Genomic DNA, 26,020 nt, shown 5'->3' on the forward strand with positions numbered 1-26,020 from the left:
CATATATCTCCATCCCCATCTCTCCCCATCTCTCACTCCATCCCCATCTCTCCCCATCTCTCACTCCATCCCCATCTCTCCCCATCTCTCACTCCATCCCCATCTCTCCCCATCTCTCTCTCCATCCCCATCTCTCCCCCATCTCTCTCTCCATCACCATCTCTCCCCATCTCTCACTCCATCCCCATCTCTCCCCATCTCTCACTCCATCCCCATCTCTCCCATCTCTCTCTCCATCCCCATCTCTCCCCCATATCTCCACCATCTCTCTCTCCATCCCCATCTATCCCCCATCTCTCTCTCCATCCCCATCTCTCTCTCCATCCCCATCTCTCCCCCATATCTCCACCATCTCTCTCTCCATCCCCATCTATCCCCCATCTCTCTCTCCATCCCCATCTCTCTCTCCATCCCCATCTCTCCCCCATATCTCCCCCATATCTCCACCATCTCTCTCTCCATCCCCATCTCTCTCTCCATCCCCATCTCTCCCCATCTCTCTCTCCATCCCCATCTCTCCCCCATATCTCCCCCATATCTCCACCATCTCTCTCTCCATCCCCATCTATCCCCCATCTCTCTCTCCATCCCCATCTCTCCCCATCTCTCTCTCCATCCCCATCTCTCCCCATCTCTCACTCCATCCCCATCTCTCCCCATCTGTCTCTCCATCCCCAACTCTCTCTCCATCCCATCTCTCCCCATCTCTCCCCATCTCTCTCTTCATCGCCATCTCTCCCCCATCTCTCCCCCATATCTCCTCCATCTCTCTCTCCATCCCCATCTTTCCCCATCTCTCTCTCTCCATCCCCATCTCTGCTCCATCTCTCTCATCCCCATCTCTCCCCATCTCTCTCTCCATCCCCATCTCTCCCCATCTCTCTCTCCATCCCCATCCCTCCCTCATCTCTTTCTCCATCCCCATCTCTCCCCATCTCTCTCTCCATCCCCATCTCTCCCCATCTCTCTCTCATCCCCATCCCTCCCTCATCTCTCTCCATCCCCCTCCCTCCCCCATCTCTCTCCATCCCCATCCCTCCCTCATCGCTCTCTCCACCCCCCTCCCTCCCCCATCTCTCTCCATCCCATCCCTCCCCATCTCTTTTTCCCCCATCTCTCCCCTCATCTATCCCCATCTTTCTCTCCATCCCCATCCCTCCCCCATCTCTTTATCCCCTCATCTATTCCCCCCATCTCTCTCTCCATCCCCATCTCCCCCATCTCTCTCTCCATCCCCATCTCTCCCCATCTCTCTCTCCATCACCATCTCTCCCCCATCTCTCCCCATCTCTCTCTCCATCCCCATCTCTCCCCCATATCTCCCCCATATCTCCACCATCTCTCTCTCCATCCCCATCTTTCCCCATCTCTCTCTCCATCCCCCTCTATCCCCCATCGCTCTCTCCATCCCAATCTCTCCCCATCTCTCTCTCCATCCCCATCTCTGCTCCATCTCTCTCTCCATCCCCATCCCTCCCCCATCTCTCTCCATCCCCATCCCTCCCCCATCTCTTTTTCTCCCATCTCCCCTCATCTATCCCCATCTTTGTCTCCATCCCATCTCTCCCCATCTCTCTCTCCATCCCCATCTCCCCCATCTCTCACGCCATCCCCAACTCTCCCCATCTCTCTCTCCATCCCCATCTCTCGTCCATATTTCTCTCTATCCCCATCTCTCTCTCCATCTTTCTCCCTCTCTCTTTTCCTCCTTCTCCCCTTCCTCTCCTCTTCCTAGCGGTCCCCTTCCCCCTGAGCCACAGGCTCTCCATGAAGGAGGTGTTTGACTGTGAGGGGAAGCCCAGAGTAGACCTGCTAAAAGCCCACCTCACCAAGGAGGGTCGTCTGGAGGAGGTGGTGGCCCTACGTATCATCAATGAGGGAGCCGCCATCCTGCGCCAGGAGAGGACCATGCTGGATATAGAAGCCCCAGTCACAGGTGAGGAGGGAGGGGGAGAGGGGGAGAGGAGGAGAGTGGGGCAGATGGATAGGACCATGCTGGATATAGAGGCCCCAGTCACAGGTGACGATGAGGGGAAGTGGGGAGGGAGATTTGGGGGAGGAAGGAGAGGACCATGTTGGATATAGAGGCACCAGTCACAGGTGATGAGGAGGGGACAAGGGGGAGAGGACAAGGGAGATGACAAGGGGAGAGAGGGAAGGAGAGAGGACAGGTGAAGGGAAGGAAAAAAAGACAAGGGAGAAGACTGAGATTGAGAGAGAAGGAGAGAAAGGAAGAGAGTTGTGAGGCTGCCTATAACCCACATTAAAGACACCCAGCTACTGGTTATCTTTGGCATGCGAATGGTATCTGTAAGATAATTCCATGACTGCACACATCCCACACACACAGTGAGAGAAGAGAAGGTAGCTACCTAGCTACTTTTTGGTTTTCAGCTAAAATACTGCTAGTCCCTAGAGAGAAGAGGTGGTAGGCAGGCCACAGGCAGGCTAAAGACACACACACACACACACACACACACACACATATCAGCCATTACGCTTCATCTCGCTAACACTTTATGCTGTCTGTTCTGTAGGAACATATGACAGACATTAAGGAGAGAGTGTAGTGGTGGTAGTGCCACTGTCAGAGTAGTGTTTTTTTAAAATTTGACAATTGACATTCACTTGAAAGAGGAGAGAAAGGGTTGTTGGTTACCGTTCTACTTTGTTGTCACTTCCAGAGACTGTTTGGAAATATATGCAGGTTGTCATCTATTGTAAAAGGACAGTAAAACTAGACGAAACTAAAGTAATTGGAATGTGATTCTGTAGTACTGATGTTGTCTGTTTAACAGTGTTGTGTTTGAGGTTGTATGTTAGTCTAACCATAGAGACCCTTCTAATTACTAGAAGGATTTCAATTCCTAATTCTATGAGTGTAACGTTGTTGTAACGTTGTGTTTCAGTGTGTGGAGACGTCCACGGTCAGTTCTTTGACCTGATGAAGCTGTTTGAGGTGGGCGGTTCCCCCGCGACGACACGCTACCTCTTCCTAGGGGACTACGTGGACCGGGGCTACTTCAGTATTGAGGTGAGGGCACACGACAGTACCTAGTGCACACTACCTACAGCACAATAGTCCACACTACACTCTTTAAAAAAAGGTTCCAAAAGAGTGCTTTGGCTGTCCCCATAGGATGACCCTTTTTTCCCCCGGGTTCTACCTGGGAAAAAAAGGGTTCTCCTATGGGGACAGCCGAAGAACCCTTTAAGGTTCTAGATAGCACCTTTTTTCCTAAGAGTGTAACTACTGCATACTACCTAGGGACACAATACCTACTGCATATTTCCTAGGGACACACTACTTAGTGCACACTGGCTACTGCATATTTAGCTAGAGGCACACTACTTTCTGCATACTAGGAAGTGTTTAACAAGGTCACTTTGAATCTAGGACTTCAAGCCTGAAATCAAGTGAGTAGCTAGCTGGTCATTTTTGCCTCTGAACCGTACTGTTACTGAGGGATCTTTCTGTGTCCTCTCTCTCCTCTCTCAGTGTGTGTTGTATCTGTTCCTCTGAACCGTACTGTTACTGAGGGATCTTTCTGTGTCCTCTCTCTCCTCTCTCAGTGTGTGTTGTATCTGTTCCTCTGAGCCGTACTGTTACTAACAGATCTTTCTGTGTCCTCTCTCTCCTCTCTCAGTGTGTGTTGTATCTGTTCCTCTGAACCGTACTGTTACTGAGGGATCTTTCTGTGTCCTCTCTCTCCTCTCTCAGTGTGTGTTGTATCTGTTCCTCTGAACCGTACTGTTACTGAGGGATCTTTCTGTGTCCTCTCTCTCCTCTCTCAGTGTGTGTTGTATCTGTTCCTCTGAACCGTACTGTTACTGAGGGATCTTTCTGTGTCCTCTCTCTCCTCTCTCAGTGTGTGTTGTATCTGTTCCTCTGAGCCGTACTGTTACTGAGGGATCTTTCTGTGTCCTCTCTCTCCTCTCTCAGTGTGTGTTGTATCTGTTCCTCTGAGCCGTACTGTTACTGAGGGATCTTTCTGTGTCCTCTCTCTCCTCTCTCAGTGTGTGTTGTATCTGTTCCTCTGAATTGTACTGTTACTGAGGGATCTTTCTGTGTCCTCTCTCTCCTCTCTCAGTGTGTGTTGTATCTGTGGTCGTTGAAAATCCTCTACCCAAAGACGTTATTTCTTCTACGGGGAAACCATGAATGTAGACACCTGACAGAGTATTTCACTTTCAAAACAGAATGTGAGTATCTGTGGTCTCTCCCTCTTCTCTCTCTTCCTGTATCCTCCTTCTACCTGTTCTCTCTCTCTTCCTGTTCTCTCTCTTCCTGTATCCTCCCTCTACCTGTTCTCTCCCTCTTCCTGTTCTCTCTCTTCCTGTATCCTCCCTCTTCCTGTTCTCTCTCTTCCTGTATCCTCCCTCTTCCTGTTCTCTCTCTTCCTGTTCTCTCTCTTCCTGTATCCTCCCTCTACCTGTTCTCTCCCTCTTCCTGTTCTCTCTCTTCCTGTATCCTCCCTCTTCCTCTTCTCTCTCTTCCTGTATCCTCCCTCTACCTGTTCTCTCCCTCTTTCTGTTCTCTCTCTTCCTGTATCCTCCCTCTACCTGTTCTCTCCCTCTTTCTGTTCTCTCTCTTCCTGTATCCTCCCTCTACCTGTTCTCTCCCTCTTCCCGTTCTCTCTCTTCCTGTATCCTCCCTTATTCCACCCTTTCTCCCCTCCTTCATACTAGCATCCTGTTGCACTCTCTATCCTCTCTCTCTTTCTCTTACACTCTTTCATCTCCCCTTTCTATGTTGTTCCATCTCTCTTGTTACTTTCTCATCCAACACTAGTTCCATCTTCTCCATACATTCTCTCTCCCTCTCTTTCTCTCTCCCTCTCTCTCTCCCTCTATTTCTCTTCCTTTCTCTCTCTTCCTCTCTCTCTCTCTCTCTCTCTTCCTCTCTCTCTTTCTCTCTCCCTCTCTCCCTCTTTCCCTCTCTCCCTCTCTCCATCTCTCCCTCTCTCCCTCTCTCTCTCTCTCCCTCTCTCCCTCTCTCCTCCCCTCTGTCTCTCCTCCCGGTTTAGGATCACAGTGGCCCGTCAGAGAACAGATGATTAGTAGGAAATTAATTTGGCCTTAATGATTGGCCCAGGGACGTAGTCTGCTGTGTGTGATTGGCCAGAGGACGAGGAGGCTAATTTCCCCTGATGCTTATGGCGAATAGTGGTCGCCCTCAATTACCATATGCTATGTGTGTGTGTGAGAGAGAGAGAGGCTGGTGAACTGGTATTAATGAGCTCTCTCCACACTAGGCAGATGGAGAAGTTGACACACACACACACACACACACACACACACACACACACACACACACACACACACACACACACACACACACACACACACACACACACACAGACACACACAGAACTAACCCCTAATCCTAATGTTAACCTTAACCCTAACCCCTAAACCTAAAATAGACTTTTTACAAGCGAAGACCAGCAAAATGTCCTCACTTCTCTGAATTTTAGTTGGTTTACTATTCTTGTGAGGACTTCTGGTACTCACAAATACAGTAAAACGTGTACCCACACATACACGCACATACACACATACACACATTGACACATACACGCACATACACACATACACACATACACACATACACACATACACACATTGACACATACACAGCAAAGTTTGGCTACTGCCCTATTGTGCTTGGTTACTTCACTATGGTGTTTTGATTGAATCTCTCTCTTTCTCTGTGTCCCCACTCCTTTCTATCTCTCCCTCCCTCTCTCTTTCTCTCTCTCTCTCTGCCTACCCTCCTCTCTCTCGCCTCCCCTCCCTCTCCTCAGGTAAGATAAAGTACTCTGAGCAGGTGTATGACTCGTGTATGGATGCGTTTGACTGCCTGCCGCTGGCTGCTCTGATGAACCAGCAGTTCCTGTGTGTCCATGGAGGGCTCTCACCAGAGATCCACACGCTCGACGACATCAAAAAGGTTCCGACACAATGCCCACTGTACTAGATATGTTTTTTTTATAACACACAAATACAATTCCTCATATTTTCCTGTTAATGCCCTAGTTACCATGGCGATTCAACCCTCATTTCAACTTCACTTCCTGTACAGTACATCCTGTTGTTTCCAAGATGACATCACTCTGTCTCTCTCTCTCTCTCTCTCTCTCTCTCTCTCTCTCTATCAATTCATAGGGCTTCATTGGCATGGGAAAGATATGTTCACATTGCCAAAGCAACTGAAATAAACAATCAAAATGAACAGTAAACATTACACTCACAAAAGTTTCAAATATCATATTATGTCTATGTACAGTGTTATAACGATGTGCAAATAGTTACAAAAAGTACAAAAGGGAAAATAAATAAACATAAATATAGGTTGTATTTACAAAGGTGTTTGTTCTTCACTGGTTGCCCTTTTCTTGTGGCGACAGGTCACCAATCTTGCTGCTGTGATGGCACACTGTGGTATATCACCCAGTAGATATGGGAGTTTATCAAAATTGTATTGGTTTTCAAATTCTTTGTGGGTCTGTTTAATCTGAGGGAAATATGTGTCTCTAATATGGTAATACATTTGGCAGGAAGTGCAGCTCAGTTTCCATCTCATTTTGTGGGCAGTGTGCACATATCCTGTCTTCTCTTGAGAGCCAGTTCTGCCTACGGCGGCCTCTCTCAATAGCAAGGCTATGCTCACTAAGTCTGTATATAGTCAAAGCTTTTCTTAAGTTTGGGTCAGTCACAGTGGTCAGGTATTCTGCCACTGTGTATTCTCTGTTTAGGGCCAGATACTATTCCAGCTTGCTCTGTTTTTTGGTTAATTCTTTCCAATGTGTCAAGTAATTATCTTTTTGTTTTCTCGTGATTTGGTTGGGTCTAATTGTGTTGCTGTTGCTGTCCTTGGGCTCATATCTCTGTTTGTGTTTGTGAACAGAGCACCAGAACCAGCTGGCTTAGGGGACTCTTCTCCAGATTTATCTCTCTGTAGGTGATGGCTTTGTTATGAAAGGTTTGGGAATCACTTCCTTTTAGGTGGTTGTAGAATTTAACATCTGTTTTCTGGATTTGGATAATTAGCGGGTATCGTCCTAATTCTGCTCTGCATACATTATTTGGTGTTTTACATAGTATGTTTTTGAGTATGTTTTTGCAGAATTCCACAGGCAGTCTCAATTTGGTGTTTGTCCAATTTTGTGAATTTTGTGAGCGGGCCCGAGACCTCACAACCATAAAGGGCAATGGGTTCTATAACTGATTCAAGTATTTTTAGCCAGATCCTAATTGGCATGATGAATTTTATGTTCCTTTTGTTAGCTAGAAGGCCCTTCTTGCCTTGTCTCTCAGAGCGTTCACAGCTCTGTAGAAGTTACCTGTGTTGCTGATGTTTCGGCCGAGGTATGTATTGTTTTTTGTGTGCTCTAGGGCAACGGTGGCTAGATGGAATTTGTATTTGTGGTCCTGGCAACTGGACCTTTTTTGGAACACCATTAATTTTGTCTTACTGAGATTTACTGTCAGGGCCCAGGTGTGATAGAATCTGTGCAGAAGATCTAGGTGCTGCTGTAGGCCCTCCTTGGTTGGTGACAGAAGCACCAGATCATCAGCAAACAGTAGACATTTGACTTCAGATTCTAGTAGGGTGAGGCCTGGTGCTGCAGACTGTTGTAGTGCCCTCAGCAATTCCTTGATATATATGTTGAAGAGGGTGGGTCTTAAGCTGCATCCCTGTCTCACCCCACGGCCCTGTGGAAAGAAATGTGTGTGTTTTTTGCCAATTTTAGCCGCACACTTGTTGTTCGTGTACATGGATTTTATAATGTTGTGTGGTTCCCCCCCAACACCTCTTTCCATCAATTGGTATAGCAAACCCTCATGCCAAATTGAGATAAATACTTTTTTGAAATCAAACAAAGCATGAAAAGACTTTGACTTTGTTTTGGTCTCACTTTCTGTCTCTCTCTCTGTCTCATATCTCTCTCTCGCATCTCTCTCATCTCTCTCTCTCTGTCTCATATCTCTCTCTCTCTCATCTCTCTCTCTCTCATAGCTCTCTCTCTCTGTCTCATATCTCTTTCGCTCTCTGTCTCATATCTCTCTCATCTCTCTCTCTCTGCCTCATATCTCTCTCTCTCTCGCTCTCTCTCTGTCTCATCTCTCTCTCTCTGTCTCTCTCTGTCTCATATCTCTCGCACTGTCTCATATCTCTCTCGCTCTATGTCTCATATCTCTCTCTCTCTGTCTCATATCTCTCTCATCTCTCTCTCTCTCTGTCTCATATCTCTCTTTCTCTCCGTCTCTCTGTCTCATATCTCTCTCGCTCTATGTCTAATATCTCTCTCTATCTGTCTCATATCTCTCTCATCTCTCTCTCTCTGTCTCATATCTCTCTTTCTCTCCGTCTCTCTGTCTCATATCTCTCTTGCTCTCTGTCTCATATCTCTCCCTCTCTCTGTCTCATATCTCTCTCATCTCTCTCTCTGTCTCATATCTCTCTCTCTCATCTCTCTCTCTTACTCTCTGTCTCTTATCTCTCTCTCTCATATCTCTCTCTCTCTGTCTCATATCTCTTTCGCTCTCTGCCTCATATCTCTCTCATCTCTCTCTCTCTGCCTCATATCTCTCTCTCTCTCGCTCTCTCTCTCTCTCATCTCTCTCTCTGTCTCATATCGCTCTCTCATCTCTCTCTCTTACTCTTTGTCTCTTATCTCTCTCTCTCATATATCTCTCTATATCTCTGTCTCATATCTTTCTATCTCTCTGTCTCATCTCTCTCTCTCTGGCTCATCTCTCGCTCTCTCTGGCTCATCTCTCTCTCTCTATCTCATATCTCTCTCTCCCTGTCTCATATCTCTCTCTCTCTGTCTCATATCTCTCTCTCTGTCTCATATCTCTCTCTGTCTCATATCTCTCTCTCATCTCTCTCTCTCGCTCTCTGTCTCATATCTCTCTCTGTCTCTCTCTATCTCTCTGTCTCATCTCTCTCTCTCTATCGGCCTCTCCCTCTGTCTCATATCTCTCTCTCTTTCTGTCTCTTTATCTCTCTCTCTCTCTCTCTCTCTCTCTCTCTCTCTCTGTGTATTCTGTTTTTTCTGTGGTCCAGTTGGGAGATTTAAAGAACGGCCTTCTTCATTTCTGAGTGTTCTGGTTATCTCTTGTGTAAATAAGATTTTATTTCATGTACAGTTCATTCAGAAAGTATTCAGGCCCTTTGACTTTTTCCCAAAGAAATGTACATTACAGCCTTATTCTAAAATTGATTAAATACAAACAAATCCTCAGCAATCTACACACAATACCCCATAATGACAACAGGAAAACAGGTTTTTAGAAATGTTTGCTAATTTATTAAAAATAAAAAACAGAAATACCTTATTTACATAACAATTCAGACCTTTTGCTATGAGACTTGAAATTGAGCTCAGGTGCATCCTGTTTCCATTGATCATCCTTGATGTTTCTACAACTTGATTGGAGTCCACCTGTGGTAAATTCAATTGATTGGACATGATTTTGAAAAGCACCCACCTGTCTATATACGGTCTCACAGTTGAAAGTGCATGTCAGAGCAAAAACCAAGCCATGAGGTTGAATGAATTGTCTGTAGAGCTCAGAGACAGGATTGTGTCGAGGCACAGATCTGGGGAAGAGTACCAAAACATTTCTGTAGCGTTGAAGGTCCACAAGAACACAATGGCCTCCATCGTTCTTAAACTGAAGAATTTTGGAACCACCAAGACTCTTCCTAGAGCTGGTCACCCGGTCAAACTGAGCAATCGGGGAAGAAGGGCCTTGGTCAGGGAGGTGACCAAGAACCCAATGGTCACTCTGACAGAGCTCCAGAGTTCCTCTGTGGAGATGGGAGAACCTTCCAGAAGGACAACTATCTCTGCAGCACTCCACCAATCAGGCCTTTATGGTAGAGTGGCCAGATGGAAGCCACTGCTCAGTAAAAGGCACATGACAGCCCACTTGGAGTTTGCCAAAAGGCACCTAAAGACTCTCAGACCACAAGATTCTCTGGTCTGATGAAACCAAGATTGAACTCTTTGGCCTGAATGCCAAGCGTCACATCTGGAGGAATGGTGGTGGCAGCATCATGCTTGGGGATGCTTTGCAGCAGTAGGGACTGGGAGACTAGTCAGGATCGAGGGGAAGATGAACGGAGCAAAGTACAGAGAGATCCTTGATGAAAACCTGCTCCAGAGAGCTCAGGACCTCAGACTGGGGTGAAGGTTCACCTTTCAACAGGACAACGACCCTAAGCCCTTAGCCAAGACAACGCAGGAGTGGCTTCGGGACAATTTCTAAAAACCTGTTTTTGCTTTGTCATTATGGGGTATTGTGTGCAGATTGATGAGGGGGAAAAAACTATTTAATCAATTTTAGAACAAGACAGTAACGTGACAAAATATGGAAAAAGTCAAGGGGTCTGAATACTTTCCGAATGGACTGTTTCTATACATGTATGTATCTATATATTTATGTATCAATGTACACTGAGTGTACAAAACATTAAGAACAGTGTCTTTCCATGACATAGACTGACAAGGTGAATCCAGGTGAAAGCTATGATCCCTTATTGATGTAAACTGTTAAATCCACTTAAATCAGTGTAGATGAAGGGAAGGAGAAAGGTTAATGAAGGATTTTTAAGCCTTGAGACAATTGAGACATGGATTGTTTATGAGTTCCATTCAGAAGGTGAATGGGCAAGACAAAATATTTAAGGATCTTTGAACGAGGTATGGTAGTAGGTGCCAGGCGCACTTGTTTGAGTGTGTCAGGAACTGCAATGCTGCTGGGTTTTTCATGCTCAACAGTTTCCCGTGTATCAAGAATGGTCCACCACCCAAAGAACATCCAGCCAACTTGACACAACTGTGAGAAGCATTGGAGTCAATGGTCAATGGTCCAGCATCCCTGTGGAACACTTTTGACACCTTATAGAGATGGAGCAACTCAATATTAGGAAGGGGTTCTTAATGTTTGGTAAACTCAGTGTATATATCTGTTGTGTTGTCATTGTCTCTATAATCCAGCTGGACAGGTTCAAGGAGCCTCCAGCGTTCGGACCCATGTGTGACCTGCTGTGGGCCGACCCACTGGAGGACTTTGGCAACGAGAAGACACAAGAATACTTCGGCCACAACACAGTCAGAGGCTGCTCCTACTTCTACAGGTAAACACAGAGAGACACTAACACGGCAACGCACATACACACGTCTAACGCAGGTGAGATCCAGTGTGATCTGTTGGTGTGATGTACAGGAGAAAGGTGAGGTACTGGAGGTGAGATGGAGGAGGTGAAGCATGTTGTACTAGTAGACTACAAGATGATTCAGAGATCCAACAACCAAAGAAACATTGGGATTTGTGGAACAGCTGTAACACTGGCCAGTTATCTCACAGATCCACACACACAGTTTCAGCGCTAAGCCATATCCCACAATCCCTAGGGAGACTGCACCGTTCTGTTTCCATGACGACTGGCTACTACTGCCAGATTGGGGAGTGATATTAAGATACAGTGAGGGAAAGAGAGCAAGAGGGAGGGCGAGTGAGGGAGGAAAAAGAGATGAATAAAATGAGAGACCAGAGGATTGACGTGATGGATAGTTGAGACTGTTGTCATAATATGGTGCTATACAATATGGAGCCTACACCAGTCTACTGAGAGAAACATACACTGCCCTCCTACTAGATCTGTGAAAAACTGTGAAATCTTCATCCCTAACTACAACGTTTTCAGACAAGATAGAACGACCAAAGGGGGCGGTGTTGCAATCTACTGCAGAGATAGCTTGCAGAGTTCTGTCCTGCTATCCAGGTCTGTACCCAAACAATTTGAACTTCTACTTTTAAAAATCCACCTCTCCAAAAACAAGTCTCTCACCGTTGCCGCCTGCTATAGACCCCCCTCGGCCCCTAGCTGTGCTCTGGACACCATATGTGAACTGATTGCCCCCCATCTATCTTCAGAGCTCGTGCTACTAGGCGACCTAAACTGGGACATGCTTAACACCCCAGCCATTCTACAATCCAAGCTTGATGCCCTCAATCTCACACAAATTATTAATGAACCCACCAGGTACAACCCCAAAGCCGCAAACACTGGCACCCTCATAGATATCATCCTAACCAATGTGCCCTCTAATTACACCTCTGCTGTTTTCAACCAAGATCTCAGCGATCACTGCCTCATTGCCTGCACCCGTAATGGGTCAGCGGTCAAACGACCTCCACTCATCACTGTCAAACGCTCCCTGAAACATTTCAACGAGCAAGCCTTTCTAATCGACCTGGCCCTGGTATCCTGGAAGGATATTGACCTCATCCCGTCAGTAGAGGATGCCTGGTTATTTTTTTTAAATGCCTTCCTCTCCATCTTAAATAAGCATGCCCCTTTCAAGAAATTTAGAACCAGGAACAGATATAGCCCTTGGTTCTCCCCAGACCTGACTGCCCTTAACCAACACAAAAATATCCTGTGGCGTTCTGCATTAGCATCGAACTGCCCCCGCGATATGCAACTTTTTAGGGAAGTTAGAAACCAATACACACAGGCAGTTAGAAACGCCAAGGCTAGCTTTTTCAAACAGAAATTTGCTTCGTGCAACTCCAACTCTAAAAAGTTCTGGGACATTGTAAAGTCCATGGAGAATAAGAACACCTCCTCCCAACTGCCCACTGCACTGAGGATAGGAAACTCTGTCACCACCGATAAGCCCACTATAATTGAGAATTTCAATAAGCATTTTTCTACGGCTGGCCATGCTTTCCACCTAACTACCCCTACTGCATTCAACAGCACTGCACCCCCCACAGCTACTCGCCCAAGCCTCCCCCATTTCTCCTTCTCCCAAATCCATTCAGCTGATGTTCTGAAAGAGCTGCAAAATCTGGACCCCTACAAATCAGCTGGGCTTGACAATCTGGACCCTTTCTTTCTAAAATTATCTGCCGAAATTATTGCAACCCCTATTACTAGCCTGTTCAACCTCTCTTTCGTGTCGTCTGAGATTCCCATAGATTGGAAAGCAGCTGCTGTCATCCCCCTCTTCAAAGGAGGTGACACTATTGACCCAAATTGCTACAGACCTATATCCATCCTACCCTGCCTTTCTAAGGTCTTCGAAAGCCAAGTCAACAAACAGATTACCGACTATTTCGAATCCCACCGCACCCTCTCCGCTATGCAATCTGGTTTCAGAGCTGGTCATGGGTGCACCTCAGCCACGCTCAAGGTCCTAAACGACATCGTAACCGCCATCGATAAGAAACAATACTGTGCTGCCGTATTCATTGACCTGGCCAAAGCTTTTGACTCTGTTAATCACCACATCCTCATCGGCAGACTTAGTAGCCTTGGTTTCTCAAACGATTGCGTCGCCTGGTTCACCAACTACTTCTCTGACAGAGTTCAGTGTGTCAAATCGGAGGGCCTACTGTCTGGACCTCTGGCAGTCTCTATGGGGGTACCACAGGGTTCAATTCTTGGGCCAACTCTTTTCTCTGTATACATAAATGATGTCGCTCTTGCTGCTGGTGAATCTCTGATCCACCTCTGCGCAGACGACACCATTCTGTATACTTCTGGCCCTTCTTTGGACACTGTGTTAACAACCCTCCAGACGAGCTTCAATGCCATTCAACTCTCCTTCCGTGGTCTCCAACTGCTCCTAAACACAAGTAAAACTAAATGCATGCTCTTCAACCGATTGCTGCCTGCACCTGCCCGCCCATCCAGCATAACTTCTCTGGACGGTTCTAACTTAGAATTTGTGGACAACTACAAATACCTAGGTGTCTGGTTAGACTGTAAACTCTCCTTCCAGACTCACATCAATCATCTCCAATCCAAAGTGAAATCTAGAATTGGCTTCCTATTTCGCAACAAAGCATCCTTCACTCATGCTGCCAAACATACCCTTGTAAAACTGACCATCCTACCAATCCTCGACTTCGGCGATGTCATTTACAAAATAGCCTCCAATACCCTACTCAACAAGCTGGATGCAGTCTATCACAGTGCCATCTGTTTTGTCACCAAAGCCCCATATACAACCCACCACTGCGACCTGTATGCTCTCGTTGGCTGGCCTTCACTTCATAATCGTCATAATCATTGGCTCCAGGTCATCTACAAGACCCTGCTAGGTAAAGTCCCCCCTTATCTCCGCTCACTGGTCACCATAGCAGCACCCACCTGTAGCACGCGCTCCAGCAGGTATATCTCTCTGGTCACCCCTAAAGCCAACTCCTCCTTTGGTCGTCTCTCCTTCCAGTTCTCAGCTGCCAATGACTGGAACGAACTACAAAAATCTCTAAAACTGGAAACACTTATCTCCCTCACTAGCTTTAAGCACCAGCTGTCAGAGCAGCTCACAGATCTCTGCACCTGTACATAGCCCATCTTTAATTTAGCCCAAACTACTACCTCTTCCCCTACTGTATTTATTTATTTTATTTATTTTGCTCCTTTGCACCATATTATTTATATTTTAACTTTTAACTTTCTTCAAACTACAAATCTACCATTCCAGTGTTTTTCTTGCCATACTTTATTTACTTTGCCACCATGGCATTTTTTTGCCTTTACCTCCCTTATCTCACATCATTTGCTCACATTGTATATAGTCTTATTTTTTTCTACTGCATCATTGATTGTATGTTGTTTTACTCCATGTGTAACTCTGTGTTTTTGTATGTTGTCGAACTGCTTTGCTTTATCTTGGCCAGGTCGCAATTGTAAATGAGAACTTGTTCTCAACTTGCCTACCTGGTTAAATAAAGGTGAAAATAAAAAAATCTGCTTCTGCTGTTTATTAGGGGCTCAATGATGACCCCTGGTGGTCATTCAATGTCAACTGTTTCAGAGTAGACCTATTATCCTCGTCTGATATAATGCATGGGTGTTCAGAATCAAATCTCTCTTGCTCTCATGTACACACACATTGATTCATACACAGCATCGTTTGGCTACTTCACTATGACGTTTTGATTTACACAGAGAGACACTAACACTCTCTCTCTCTTGCTCTCTCTCTCGCTCTCTCTCCAGTTACCCTGCAGTGTGTGAGTTTCTACAGACCAACAACTTGTTGTCTGTCATCAGAGCACATGAAGCGCAGGATTCTGGGTAAGAGAAGCCCTACTTCTTCTTGGGTCATTGACAAACTGTGTCATTCTTCACATGGTGAGTGACAGAGTGACATTAAAGGGCTGTAACGTAATGTAGGATCTTTAAAACCGTTCACCTGTCCACTCCAGTGTGTGTTGATTGATCCAGGGGTGAGGGTTGTTATGGCAACACAAACGGTTCAGTCAACCAATACAGCAGCGCAAGGTTTCATCATCAAATCAGTCCATTTCTAAACAGTTATCCATCGTCAAGGCTAACTTAACCACACAACAACCGTATATTTAACCCTACACCCCTTACAGTTGAACCCCAACCTATGTAATCCTAACTCTAATCCGTATCCCAATCCCTTGACCGTTTCCCTGTTCAGGTACCGGATGTACAGAAAGAGTCAGACTACAGGCTTCCCCTCCCTCATCACCATCTTCTCAGCACCTAACTACCTGGACGTCTACAACAACAAAGGTCAGGAGCGCGCGCACACACACACACACACACAGACAGACAGACAGACAGACAGACAGACAGACAGACAGACAGACAGACAGACAGACAGACAGACCAGTAGACTATCAGTGTGTAACAGGCCTGCCCTCTCTCATTCTCTCACAGCGGCGGTTCTGAAGTATGAGAACAATGTGATGAACATCCGTCAGTTCAACTGTTCCCCTCATCCCTACTGGCTGCCCAACTTCATGGATGTTTTCACCTGGTCCCTGCCCTTCGTTGGAGAGAAAGGTGGGAAAAAAGAAACGGATTGTCTCCCACTCTGAATATGTTCTCTCTCTTATTTTGTCTCTCTCTCGCTCTTATTCTCCTTCTCTCTTATTCTCAATCTCTGACTAACTCTCTTATTCTCTTTCTTATTCTCTCTCTCTAACTCTCTCTCTGTAACTCTCTCTTATTCTCTCTTATTCTCTCTAACTCTCTCTCTTATTCTCTCTCTCCAACTCTCTCTCTGACCAACCCTCTCTCTTATTCTCTCTCTCTGACCAACCCTCTCTCTTATTCTCTCTCTCTTATTCTCTCTCTCTGACCAACCCTCTCTCTTATTCTCTCTCTCTTATTCTCTCTCTCTGACCAACCCTCTCTCTTATTCTCTCTCTGACCCTCTCTCTTATTCTCTCTCTCTGACGAACTCTCTTATTCTCTCTCTCTTATTCTCTCTCTCTGACCAACCCTCTCTCTTATTCTCTCTCTCTGACCAACCCTCTCTCTTATTCTCTCTCTCTGACCAACCCTCTCTCTTATTATCTCTCTCTGACCAACTCTCTCGCTCTTATTCTCTCTCTCTGAATCTCTCTCTCTGACCAACTCCCTCTCTCTGAATCTCTCTCTCTGACTAACTCTCTCTCTCTCTCTCTGGACCTTTTTTGGAACACCATTATTTTTGTCTTACTGAGATTCAATGTCAAGGCCCAGGTCTGAAATAATCTGTGCAGAAGATCTGGGTGCTGCTGTAGGCCCTTTTGGCTGGGGACAGAAGCACCAGATCATCTGCCAACAATATACATTTTTCTTCAGAGTCTCTCTCCTCATATTGACTGTTCTCTCTCCCTCTCTCTCGCTCCACAGTGACAGAGATGCTGGTGAATGTTCTCAGTATCTGTTCAGATGATGAGCTCATGGAGAATGATGGAGAGGAAGAGGTCTATGATGGTAATCATACCTTTAGAAATAGATACACGTGGGAAGACCTGTTACATCCCAAACGGGACACAGACACTTTGATTGCTTCCATTTTTATGTCTATTCAACCTTCCTTTTCACTTCCTTGTTATTGGTGTACCGTGTTTTACTCTGTGATTGGTTCCCTCCAGCCAATGCAGCGGCAGCTAGGAAAGAGGTGATCAGGAACAAGATCCGTGCCATAGGGAAGATGGCCAAAATGTTCCAAGTTTTACGGTGAGTGAGTTTGTGTGTGTCTGTGTACAGTGGCTTGCGAAAGTATTAACCTCCTTGGCATTTTTCCTATTTTGTTGCCTTACAACCTGGAAATAAAATAGATTTTTGGGGGGTTTGTATCATTTGATTTACACAAAATGCCTACCACTTTGAAGATGCAAAATATTTGTTATTGTGAAACTAACAAGAAATAAGACAAAAAAACTGAAAACTTGAGCATGCATAACTATTCACCCCCCCAAAGTCAATACTTTGTAGAGCCACCTTTTGCAGCAATTACAGCTGCAAGTCTCTTGGGGTATGTCTCTATAAGCTTGGCACATTTAGCCACTGGGATTTTTGCCCATTCTTCAAGGTAAAACTGCTCCAGCTCCTTCAAGTTGGATGGGTTTCACTGGTGTACAGCAATCTTTAAGTCATACCACAGATTCTCAATTGGCTTGAGGTCTGGACTTTGATTAGGCCATTCCAAGACATTTAAATGTTTCCCCTTAAACCACTCGAGTGTTGCTTTAGCAGTATGCTTAGGGTCATTGTCCTGCTGGAAGGTGAACATTCGTCCCAGTCTCAAATCTCTGGGAGACTGAAACAGGTTTCCCTCAAGAATTTCCCTGTATTTAGTGCCATCCATCATTCCTTCAATTCTGACCAGTTTCCCAGTCCCTGCCAATGAAAACATCCCCACAGCATGATGCTGCTACCACCATGCTTCACTGTGGGGGATGGTGTTCTTGGGGTGATGAGAGGTGTTGTGTTTGTGGCAGACATAGCGTTTTCCTTGATGTCCAAAAAGCTAAATTTTAGTCTCATCTGACCAGAGTACCTTCTTCCATATGTTTGGGGAGTCTCCCCCATGCTTTTTGGCGAACACCAAACGTGTTTGCCTATTTTTTTCATTAAGCAAAGACTTTTTTCTGGCTACTCTTCCATAAAGCCCCGCTCTGTGGAGTGTACAGCTTAAAGTGGTCCTATGGACAGATACTCCAATCTCCGCTGTGGAGCTTTGCAGCTCCTTCAGGTTATCTTTGGTCTCTTTGTTGCCTCTCTGATTAATGCCCTCCCTGCCTGGTCCATGAGTTTTGGTGGGTGGCCCTCTCTTGGCAGGTTTGTTGTGGTGCCATATTATAATTTTTTAAAATAATGGATTTAATGGTGCTCCGTGGGATGTTCAAAGTTTCTGATATTATTTTATAACCCAACCCTGATCTGTACTTCTCCACAACTTTGTCCCTGACCTGTTTGGAGAGCTCCTTGGTCTTCATGGTGCTGCTTGCTTTAAAAAAAATTAACTTTATTGAATTAGGCAAGTCAATTAAGAACAAATTCTTATTTACAATGACAGCCTAGGAACAGTGGGTTTACTGCCTTGTTCAGGAGCAGTATGACAAATGTTTACCTTGTCAGTTCAGGGATTCTATCTAGCAACCTTTCGGTTACTTGCCCAACGCTCTAACCACTAGGCTACCTGCCACCTCTGCTTAGTGGTATTACAGACTCTGGAGCCTTTCAGAACAGGTGTGTGTATATATATACTGAGATCATGCGACAGATCATGTGACACTTAGATTGCACACATGTGGCCTTTATATACTTTACTGTACATAGACTTTCTATTGTGTTATTGACTGTACATTTGTTTATTCCATGTGTAACTCTGTGTTGTTGTTTGTGTCGCACTGCTTTGCTTTATCTTGGCCAGGTTGCAGTTGTAAATGAGAACTTGTTCTCAACTGGCTTAACTGTTAAATAAAGGTGAAATTAAAAATTAAAATAATAAAATGTAACTAATAATGTGACTTCTGAAGGTAATTGGTTGCACCAGATCTTATTTAGGGGCTTCATAGCAAAGGGGGTGAATACATATGCACGCACCACTTTTCAGGTTTTCATTTTTTATAATTTTTTGAAGCAAGTTATTTTTTTAATTTCACTTCACCAATTTGGACTATTTTGTGAATGTCCATTACATGAAATCCAAATAAAAATAAATTTAAATTACTGGTTGTAATGCAACAAAATAGGAAAAATGCCAAGGGAGGGAATACTTTTGCAAGGCACTGTAAGTGTCCGAATGTGTGCAGAAGCATGTGAGACTGTGTATGTTCGTTTCTAATCCTATGTATGTGTGTGTGTGTGTTTTAGGGAGGAGAGTGAGAACGTGCTGACCCTGAAGGGACTGACACCCACTGGCATGCTGCCCAGTGGAGTTCTGTCAGGAGGCAAGCAGACTCTGCAGAGCGGTGAGCACACACACACACACACACACACACACACACACACACACACACACACACACACACACACACACACACACACACACACACACACACACACACACACACACACACACCCCTTCATACACACACACACACCCCTCCACACACATACACACACTGGCAAACAAGCCCACACGCACATTCCCACTTTCTCACACACTTTCTCTCTGTCTGCCTCTCTCTGTCTGCCTCTCTCTCTGTCTGCATCTCTCTCTGTCTGCATCTCTCTCTGCATCTCTCTCGCTCTCTCGCTCTGCCTCTCTCTCGCTCTCTCGCTCTCTCGCTCTGCCTCTCTCTCTCTCTCTCGCTCTCTCACTCTGCCTCTCTCTCTACCTCTCTCTGTACCTATCTCTACCTCTATTCCATGTTCGTCCTCTGTCAATCACTCCGTCACTCCATGTCATCCTCACCTCACTACAACTGATAGTACTAATAGCCTGGTATATGTGTGTGTGAGCTAATGCTAGCTACTGAACGTGCTAACACCAGACACACTCAGCACTGAAGGCTGCAGTGCTGCTGTGAGGGTTTTGCATGAATAACCCTCACCATCCTCTCGCTTTCTCTCACTCTCACTCACTCCCTCCCTTTCTCTCTCTCTCTCTCTCTCTCTCTCTCTCTCTCTCCATCCTCAGCTACCATTGAGGCCATTGAAGCCATCGATCCCGTTGAGGACTCAGAAGGTAAATTCCCCTCATTCATTGACAATTAGAGTGAGTGTGTGTGTGAGAGAATGAAAGAGGTAGAGAAAGAGGGGGATGAGGCATGGTGACCCATCTACGCCATACACTTACCCACAATGCATTGAGCTCTTCTAACAGCACTGCTCATGGTGAAGCATGACTCTTATTCTTTCTCTGCCTCACACACACACACACACACACACACACACACACACACACACACACACACACACACACACACACACACACACACACACACACACACACACACACACACACACACACACACAGACTTCCCCCAGACACACTCCACACAGGCACACACACTCCACACACACCACTCACCACAGTACGACAAAGTGACTAATCATGAGTGTGTGTCTGCTGGGGGAGGAATCTGACCCTACGATAACTCTAATATCATCCCTACACAAATACATCATCCCTACGCAAATACATCGTCCCTACGCAAATACATCGTCCCTACGCAAATACATCGTCCCTACACAAATACATCGTCCCTACGCAAATACATCGTCCCTACACAAATACATCGTCCCTACGCAAATACATCGTCCATACACAAAAACATCGTCCCTACAAATACATTGTCCCTACACAAATACATCGTCCCTACACAAATACATTGTCCCTACACAAATACATCGTCCCTACACAAATACATTGTCCCTACACAAATACATTGTCCCTACACAAATACATCGTCCCTACAAATACATCGTCCCTACACAAATACATCGTCCATACACAAAAACATCGTCCCTACACAAATACATCGTCCCTACACACATACATCATCCCTACGCAAATACATCGTCCATACGCAAATACATCGTCCCTACGCAAATACATCGTCCCTACGCAAATACATCGTCCCTACACAAATACATCGTCCATACACAAAAACAAAGTCCGTACACAAAAACATCATCCCTACAAATACACCGTCCCTACAAATACATCGTCCCTACACAAATACATCGTCCCTACACAAATACATCGTCCCTACAAATACATCATCCCTACAAATACATTGTCCCTACACAAATACATCGTCCCTACAAATACATCGTCCCTACAAATACATTGTCCCTACACAAATACATCGTCCCTACACAAATACATCGTCCCTTCACAAATACATCGTCTCTACACACATACATCATCCCTACGCAAATACATCGTCCCTACACACATACATCATCCCTACTCAAATACATCGTCCCTACGCAAATACATCGTCCATACACAAAAACATCGTCCCTACAAATACATCGTCCCTAACAAATACATCGTCCCTACAAATACATCGTCCCTACACAAATACATCGTCTCTACACACATACATCATCCCTACACAAATACATCATCCCTACACAAATACATCGTCCCTACACAAATACATCGTCCCTACACAAATACATCGTCCCTACACAAATACATCGTCCCTACAAATACATCGTCCCTACACAAATACATCGTCCCTACACACATACATCGTCCCTACACACATACATCGTCCCTACGCAAATACATCTTCCCTACGCAAATACATCGTCCCTACGCAAATACATCGTCCCTACGCACATACATCGTCCCTACACACATACATCGTCCCTACACAAATACATCGTCCCTACACAAATACATCGTCCCTACACAAATACATCGTCCCTACACACATACATCGTCCCTACACAAATACATCGTCCCTACACACATACATCGTCCCTACACACATACATCGTCCCTACACACATACATCGTCCCTACACACATACATCATCCCTACACACATACATCGTCCCTACACACATACATCGTCCCTACACACATACATCGTCCCTACACACATACATCGTCCCTACACATACATCGTCCCTACACATACATCGTCCCTACACATACATCGTCCCTACACAACCTCTGCTATTTGGTTTTGGTACAACATGTGCTGTGTGGAGCCTGTGGAGTTTTGCATTGGAAATGTGATGTTCCATGATGGTACACATTTCAAAAAACACAAGAACACTACAGTCTTTATGTGGACTGTTAGTCGGTAGTAGGCTACTGTTGAATCTTGATACTTATAAGTGTGGAAGGATAATGTATCGTTAGTGTGTTTGTACTGGCCTTGCTGTTGTGTGTATTTACACTGAGTGTACAAAAAATGAAGGACACCTGCTCTTTCCATGACAGACTGATCAGGTGAATCCAGGTGAAAGCTGTGATCCCTTATTGATGTCACTTATTAAATTCACTTCAATCAGTGTTGATGAAGAGGAGGAGACATGTTAAAGAAAGATTTTAAAGCCTTGAGACAATTGAGACATGGATTGTGTGTATGTGCCATTCAGAGGGTGAATAAGCAAGACAAAATAGTTAAGTGGATTTGAACAGGGTATGGTAGTAGGTGCCAAGCGCACTGATTTGTGTCAAGAACTGCAACACTGCTGGGTTTTTCACGCTCAACAGTTTCCCATGTGTATCAAGAATGGTCCACCACCCAAAGGACATCCAGATAACTTGACACAACTGTGGGAAGCATTGGAGTCCATACCCTGAGTAATTGAGGCTGTTCTGACTCAATATTAGGAAGGTGTTCTTAATGTTTTAAACAGTACACGCAGTGTAGCTTATAGTGTACTAAACTGGTTATCGTGTGTAGGAATTGCTTATCGTGTACTAAACTGGTTATCGTGTGTAGGAATTGCTTATCGTGTACTAAACTGGTTATCGTGAGTAGGAATTGCTTATCGTGTACTAAACTGGTTATCGTGTGTAGGAATTGCTTATCGTGTACTAAACTGGTTATCGTGTGTAGGAATTGCTTATCGTGTACTAAACTGGTTATCGTGTGTAGGAATTGCTTATCGTGTACTAAATTAGTTATCGTGTGTAGGAATTGCTTATCATGTACTAAATTAGTTATCGTGTGTAGGAATTGCTTATCGTGTACTAAACTGGTTATCGTGTGTAGGAATTGCTTATCGTGTACTAAACTGGTTATCGTGTGTAGGAATTGCTTATCTTGTATGTAGCAGCAGGGTTGGGAACAATTCCATTTCAATTTCAGCCAATTCAGAAAGTAAACCAAATTCTAAATGTTCTTTAAGCATTGAAGAGAATTGGAAATTGAATTTCAGTGTACCTCCAGAATTGACTGGAATTGAAATGGAATTCACCTCAACCCTGGTAGCAAGTGCACTGTAACTACATTGTGTGTGTATTACACGAGCGTGATTATGTGTGTGTGTGTGTGTGTATTAGATGAGTCTGTAACTGAGTTGTGGTCTGCCTCCCCAGCGATCCGAGGCTTCTCTCCTCAACATAAGATCAATAGCTTTGCGGAGGCCAAGGGTCTGGACCGGATCAACGAGCGCATGCCCCCCCGCCGTGACGGCGTCAACAGTGTGGGTGTCTCCATGGGCCGCATGAACATGGGGGAGCCCAACGGCACCGACAACAACAGCAATATACAGTGATGCACACACACATTTATACATAAACACTAATACACACACTTAGATATAAAGTACATACCCACACATACACACATGTATACATAAACACTAATACACACACTTAGATATAACGTACATACCCACGCATACACACATTTATACATAAACACTAATACACACACTTAGATATAAAGTACATACCCACACATACATACATTTGACTTACTCACTTAAAGTAAAACACACTTACGGTAAACACACACATACTTAGACATACACTTAAACAAGGATCATACAGAACACACAGTAAACATATAGACCTACACGTATACACTAATGGTACACACACCATCCTCCTCCCCCTACCCTGGCCTGTTGCTCCCCAGCCCGCCTCTCTACCCGTGTGACAAGACTGTGCCATGGATGGATCAGACCTCCTATCAGACAAACTCCCTGACCTGTTCACACACTACTACAGACCCCTGACCTGACCACCTGACCACACTACACTACGGAACACTCTACTGGACGTTCTGGAACACTCCAATGCAAAACAAAGAGCTACTGTTCTGTTCTCATTGTGTAGTGGGGCTGACTGGGTGACAGATGTTACCTTTCTGTTGTGTTGGGGACAGAGGGAGGGTGGGGCTGACTGGGTGACATATGTTACCTTTCTGTTGTGTTGGGGGCAGAGGGAGGGTGGGGCTGACTGGGTGACATATGTTACCTTTCTGTTGTGTTGGGGGCAGAGGGAGGGTGGGGCTGACTGGGTGACAGATGTTACCTTTCTGTTGTGTTGGGGACAGAGGGAGGGTGGGGCTGACTGGGTGACAGATGTTACCTTTCTGTTGTGTTGGGGGCAGAGGGAGGGTGGGGCTGACTGGGTGACAGATGTTACCTTTCTGTTGTGTTGGGGACAGAGGGAGGGTGGGGCTGACTGGGTGACAGATGTTACTTTTCTGTTGTGTTGGGGGCAGAGGGAGGGTGGGGCTGACTGGGTGACAGATGTTACTTTTCTGTTGTGTTGTGGGCAGAGGGAGGGTGGGGCTGACTGGGTGACAGATGTTACCTTTCTGTTGTGTTGGGGACAGAGGGAGGGTGGGGCTGACTGGGTGACAGATGTTACCTTTCTGTTGTGTTGGGGACAGAGGGAGGGTGGGGCTGACTGGGTGACAGATGTTACTTTTCTGTTGTGTTGGGGGCAGAGGGAGGGTGGGGCTGACTGGGTGACAGATGTTACCTTTCTGTTGTGTTGGGACAGGGGAAGGGTGGGGATTGGGGAGTGGAGGCATGTAGGTGAGAGGTCGACGGGGGCTGAGGTGGCACGCGGGGGAGGTCCGTGATTTACAGTTTCCTCTTCTCATTTTAAAACAGGAAGTTGTGTCAGCCCTGTTGGTGGTTTACTTCATTCATTTGATTTGATAAGATATCTAGATAGGGAGATGGATAGTTGTCATGGCGTCCGTGAGTTTATTTGTGTATGCGTTTGCATCTGCGTGTGAAATTTGAATGCCATTTTCATCTGCAAACATACATGGTAGTGCTTTGGAATATGTTTTGCTACTAGTACTATATGATAATAACAGGACATTGAAATTAAACATACTATTTATTAACTTCAAGGAAAAGATGAAGTTGTCAGAAGGTTCAAAATGCAGTCTTATTACCTGAGTGTTCTCCATCTTATTAAGCCAATATGCTCCACTGGCCAGTTAGCCAGTGCTGAGGTGGCACACAGAGTTCACAGTACATTCACTACACCCCAGGTAGACGCTGCCTCTAAAGTCAGATAAACCAAACTGACTGTACATCAGTTTTAGGGGCAATGTCTGTCTGTTCCACTCTTATGTTCTATTGCTGCCAAGTCAGATGATTTCCAAAACTGATCTTATTTCAGTTTTAAAGACAACTTTTTACCACTTTTACATATTTCACTTGCTGGGACTATCTACACTTTTATGTTCTATTGCTGCCAAGTCAATCATAGAAATAGAAAGCATAGAATGGACACCTGTATCAGAGATTGAAATGTACAAACAACTATGATTGGCTGTTTTGTTGGCATGAAATCAGAATCAGCAATGAGTGAAGTCTGTTCTATGCATTCCATTTCTATGGTGTCCTCTTATGTGCTGTCCAGTAGCCTATAACCCGAGTCGGCTGTACTGGAGTAAGTCCCTATTTATGCTGTTTTGTTCTACTTTGAAAATGAAATGGTGTTTTTGGCTGAGTGTGAGCAGTAACTAACAGAAGGTTATTTATTTGTAAAGCATTTATAAACGCATCAGTGCATGCAATTAAGTTATTTGATAATAATAATGTGAAATTCTATTTGTGCTGTGTTTCAGTATGGTAAGTTATTTTTATCTTCTTGCTTCAAATGAACTAAGGGATGATATTTATTTGTGAAAAATCATTTTCCAGTTTTTATTTTATTTGGGGGGGATTTCGTTTTTTATTTCATTTGAGGTTTTTCATGACTGTATTATGAGTTAATGTCTTGTTTTATTCTGATGCTGTACAGACTAGACGTTTGTATGAGGTGCCATGCGT

General features: G+C 45.1%; 1 protein-coding gene across 3 annotated transcripts in view; it reads left to right on the forward strand.

Annotated features, from left to right (window-relative positions):
• The window catches only part of ppp3cb (protein phosphatase 3, catalytic subunit, beta isozyme), a 38,805-nt gene extending 15,059 nt beyond the window's left edge, over window positions 1–23,746 (forward strand). For 2 of the 3 annotated variants that reach the window (XM_029724650.1, XM_029724651.1), the window contains exons 2-14: window positions 1,736–1,936; window positions 2,910–3,034; window positions 4,092–4,203; window positions 5,808–5,953; window positions 11,016–11,155; window positions 15,038–15,115; window positions 15,489–15,583; window positions 15,731–15,856; window positions 16,694–16,777; window positions 16,939–17,023; window positions 19,166–19,263; window positions 19,935–19,982; window positions 23,310–23,746. In XM_029724650.1, the coding sequence (XP_029580510.1) occupies window positions 1,736–1,936; window positions 2,910–3,034; window positions 4,092–4,203; window positions 5,808–5,953; window positions 11,016–11,155; window positions 15,038–15,115; window positions 15,489–15,583; window positions 15,731–15,856; window positions 16,694–16,777; window positions 16,939–17,023; window positions 19,166–19,263; window positions 19,935–19,982; window positions 23,310–23,488 (1,517 nt within the window). In that variant the 3' untranslated portion in view covers window positions 23,489–23,746. The remainder of the gene's footprint in view (window positions 1–1,735; window positions 1,937–2,909; window positions 3,035–4,091; window positions 4,204–5,807; window positions 5,954–11,015; window positions 11,156–15,037; window positions 15,116–15,488; window positions 15,584–15,730; window positions 15,857–16,693; window positions 16,778–16,938; window positions 17,024–19,165; window positions 19,264–19,934; window positions 19,983–23,309) is intronic. The other variant, XM_029724653.1, reaches the window with a different exon arrangement.
• The last annotated feature ends 2,274 nt before the right edge of the window (window positions 23,747–26,020 follow it).

Source organism: Salmo trutta, chromosome 3 (assembly GCF_901001165.1).
Source record: "Salmo trutta chromosome 3, fSalTru1.1, whole genome shotgun sequence".
Lineage (NCBI taxonomy): Eukaryota > Metazoa > Chordata > Actinopteri > Salmoniformes > Salmonidae > Salmo > Salmo trutta.